Source organism: Triticum dicoccoides, chromosome 2B (genome assembly GCF_002162155.2).
Source record: "Triticum dicoccoides isolate Atlit2015 ecotype Zavitan chromosome 2B, WEW_v2.0, whole genome shotgun sequence".
NCBI lineage: Eukaryota > Viridiplantae > Streptophyta > Magnoliopsida > Poales > Poaceae > Triticum > Triticum dicoccoides.
The window spans coordinates 391,124,427-391,128,789 of NC_041383.1; the positions used below are offsets into that span (position 1 = coordinate 391,124,427).

The following is a 4,363-nucleotide window of genomic DNA, read 5'->3' on the forward strand; positions in this document are numbered from 1 at the left end:
CGGAACCCCCGGGGGAAAGATATGGGCCATATAGGCCATAAGAGGGGAGCACACCAGCCCACAAGGAGTGGCGCGCGCCCCCTTTGGCATGTGGTTGAATTGGAGAAGGAGGAGAAAGGGTTCGGCCCCCCTTCCTTCTCTCCTTCCCCCTTCCCTTTTCTCTTCGGCAAAAAGAAGGAAGGGGGAAGGCCGAATTGGACTAGGGAGCCCAAGTAGGATTCCTCCTACTTGGGGCGCCCCTTGCTGCTCCCACCTATATATACATGAGGAGGGGTGCCTAGAACACACACCAACATTCGTTCGCCGTGTGCGGCGCCTCCCTCCACGGATTACACCTTCAGTCATATTCTCGTAGTGCTTAGGCGAAGCCCTGCGCCGATAACTTCACCATCACTGTCCCCATGCCGTCGTGCTGACGGAACTCTTCTCCTTCCTCGACAATCTGTTGGATCAAGAGTTCGAGGGACGTCATCGAGCTGGACATGTGCAGAACTCGGAGGTGCCGTACGTTCGGTACTTGATCGGCCAGAACGAGAAGAAGTTCGTCTACATCAACCATGTTGGCAAACGCTTCTGCTTTCGGTCTGCGAGGGTACGTGGACATACTCTCCCCCTCTCCTTGCTATGCATCTCCTAGATAGATCTTGCGTGAGCGTAGGTTTTTTTTTTAAATTGCATGCTACGCTCCCCAACACTCCCCACCTCCGTCAACGTGGCCAAAGGCAATGGGCCGGGCATCGGACCGTGTGCGGTTTGTAGCGAGGCAGAAACGCTAATCATGTATTCTTCAAGTGCCATTTGGCACGATTCGCTTGGAGTGCAGTTCGCGAAGCGACTGGAAGGGATTGGGATCCTAGGTCTAGCGGCGAGCCAGTATCGTGCTTATCCTCCTTTAACGGTAGCATTCGCCAAGTGATGTGGAAATGCGTCGGGCATTGCTATGGGCGTTGCGGCACATCCATAACAAGTTAACAATTGAGGGATCCTTCCCGTCGCATCCTGTTGATGTGATCTTCAAATGTGTGATTTTCTTGCAATGGTGGGCCCCGTTGGGAAGGTGATAGGACATTGATCTTCTGCAGCTGGCTACAACTCATTTTCGACAAGTCTACGCAATGGCTAGAACACCAGTGCCGACCTCCTAGGGAGTGGAAGCCCATTTTGGTTTGTGGATTCATGAGCATGCGTGCTCTTAGTAGGACTTTTGGGGCGTGTAATGCTTGATCTATGTCGGCCTAATGCCCTTTTGAGGGTGCCAAACTATATAAGACTCTATGGTGTGTACGCTGCCTGATTTGAGCTTTATTAATTTAAAGCTGGACGCCTCTGGCGTCTTCGTTCTAAAAAAACTTGATTCTCACTTCCATGCTTCAGGAGGGCGGCTAGTTTAGACATTTCACAACTTTTTTCAGCATACAGACCCACTGATTTCTAAGATCAAGTACTCTAGATGGCGCGACATGGAATTTTGCAACCCTCCTCCCTCGAATTTTCTCACCCATCATAAATTGTGTCATCCTCCTCCTCGCTCGCCCCCCGCATCGCCGTCCTTTTCTCCTCCGTCCACGTCTCGTTGTCGTCTCTCCATGCCACGCCTCGCCGTGTCCTCGTCCCTTCTCCGCTTCACATCCCTATCGTTTCTCATGTTCTTGATCAAGCTATAGGTTCACTTACCTGGAGATTTGAGAAATATCAGGGGTATGAAAAACTTTTGGTTGCTTAGTTACATTCATATTTCAGCGATCTTTGGATGATAAGAGCCTGATGGTTGCTTGCCTTAATCTTGAGGATGCACTTAAGAGTGGAGACCATAAATACCTGGATGAAATCGATTTGTATTGAGAGTTACTTTTCATCTAGGAATCACTTAAGAAATTTATGGGCCCTATTGATATTCTTGAGTTTTTTATGAAGCGCCCTTTCTATCCTAAAGCTACTATAGCATACACGATTTTGTTAACCTTTTTTGTGACAGTTACCTATGTGGAAAAGAGCTTTTATAATCTCATGTTGTTAAAATCCTACTTGCATTCTACTATGACACAAGAAAAACTCGATGGTTTGACGACAATAGCACTTGAGAATGAGAAGATTAATATGAAGATATAATTGAACTTTCCAAATTTCAAGGAACACAAGACAAACACTTTCAGTGGAGCATGAGGTCAGTTTACTGCTTTTAGTCTTTTGAATTGATACTTGAGAAATTTCTAAACATTGTATGAAATAAAATAAATATAAATAATATAATTAAGTGAGATTATGGTTGAGTTATATTATACTATGATTTTTTTCCAAATTTTACGGCCCCATTTTGCTTTTCGCACGGGGTTCCGAAAGAGACAGCGTTATCTCTCATAATGTCGTAGTCTTCTTTATTCAACAAAACTTTGCTACCATCTTCTCGATGTGCCACACCAACATTTTCTACATGATTATTTTAACATTTAATTTAATCTAGTGAGAAAATGCATCATATCATCCGGTGGTAGTCAGCCTCATGTCTCATATACTATGATGTGGTACAGTGGTAGTATATATACTACTTTATCGTTCTAAATATGTTCATATACTATGTTTAAGATTTTTAAAGTGAGCTATATGAAAACATTGCATGTGAGTGCACAATTTTAGTATATTTTAAAAATATATTCCTATTTGTAGTATAAAATATACATAAAATAGTAATTCAAAACTACGACACTTATTTGGATCGAAGGGAGTTCATACTACCTTCGTCCTGTCCTGGTTTATTGGTCCCCTTTGAAATTTGTGTCAAATTTTAACTAAATATTTAACTAACAAATATTAATACATGTTAACAAAAATTATATCGTTGGATTTGTATTTCAACATAGTTTTCAATAATATAATTTTTTATGACATGCATGAACATTTTGTTGGTTAAATTTATGGTCAAAATTTGACACAAAATACAATGAGGACCAATAAACCAGGACGGAGGTAGTACTACCTAAAAAGTCATATATCTACTATCAAATATTCTTAGATACAACATACTAGTTGTAGATACTTTCCAGTTTGACAACATGCAACACAAAAACCTCATGAATGTAAATTTTCCGTTAATCTAAATAAAATATGTTTTTTAGGGAGCCTCAAGTTCTACTCTCTCCGTTCCTAAATAAAAGTCTTTTTTAGAGATTTTAATATAGACTATATACGGATATATAGACATATTTTAGAGTATAGATCCACTCATTTTGCTCCATATGTAATATCTCTTAAAAGACTTATCTTTTTTTTTGAATCCTTTAAAGTCATATATTTAGGAACGGACTTCCGAAAAAGATATTGACCACATCCTGGGCCAGTAGCCAGTGGATAGCGTGCTGATCTTACAGCCCAGTCCAATTCACGGCCTAGACCAGGAAAAAAAAAAGAAGATACCGTCGTCGTCCTCCGTCCCTCGCAACAAAGTGTTCCGAGGTCTCGGCTCGACCTTCCAACACCAGCACGAGGACGTCTCATCTCAACCGTCGCCATGAACTCGCTGCTCCGCCGCGCGCTCTCTGCCTCCTCTTCGCCGGCGCGTCCGCAGAGAGCGCTCCTATCGGCGCTTCTCTCTTCTCCGCCGGCCGGCTCTCCCCAGCCATGTCGCCCCCCCGCGCCGCAGCCGCTGGAGCCACCGAAGCAGCGAGCGTTCCACGCCTCTCCGAGACCCCTGGGGTTCAGGTCCACTACCCCCGCTCCGTGGCCCGGGACGGTCTCGGAGGCCGGCGCGGCAGCGGGGGATGACGGGCTGGAGGTCGCGAGGCTGGGGATCTCGCCGCGGATCGTGGAGAGACTCGCCGCGCGTGGCATCAACAGGCTCTTCCCCATCCAGGTAGCGCCTTTTTCACATTATAATTCGAAGCTTCAGTCCCAGTTTTTGCTTAATTGTCTGTTCTGCAGCTCGTGGAATCATTGTAGATACGAGTCATGATACTCCCAGTTGTTCGTGTTATTTTTCAGTTGAATTCCATTTAGCAAGCTGGTTCGCCATTTGTATGATGTGCGCTGGTTTACTTTGCGTCGTACTCAATTATTTGCAAACATGGACACAAGAGGAGGTTTAGCTTCACGTCGGCAACAAATCCGCTGAAATGTTGCTTCGGACTGACGGGGTAAAATTTATTGAACAGTGCTGTTGTGATAATTTAGCAAGAGGTCTATTGATTCCAACCATGTTTTTTTCTCTTAGACATGTAGCTTCACAATATTGACAAATTAGAAAGGAAATCACAAATCACTGAATTTTGCAAGTACCAGTGGAATCTGGTCAGAACCATTTTGTGTATAGCTAATGCAGCAGCAGTTTTATACGGCTACCTGATGACTTATTGAATACTATGTTCCTCCA

The 4,363-nt window shown here is 44.1% G+C and overlaps 1 protein-coding gene across 1 annotated transcript in view; it reads left to right on the top strand.

The window, feature by feature from the left end:
* The first annotated feature begins 3,420 nt into the window (after positions 1–3,420).
* LOC119363830 (DEAD-box ATP-dependent RNA helicase 53-like) overlaps positions 3,421–4,363 on the top strand; it is a 5,237-nt gene continuing 4,294 nt past the window's right edge. Inside the window, exon 1 of the mRNA XM_037629196.1 lies at positions 3,421–3,847. Within this exon, the coding sequence (XP_037485093.1) occupies positions 3,506–3,847 (342 nt within the window). The 5' untranslated portion in view covers positions 3,421–3,505. The remainder of the gene's footprint in view (positions 3,848–4,363) is intronic.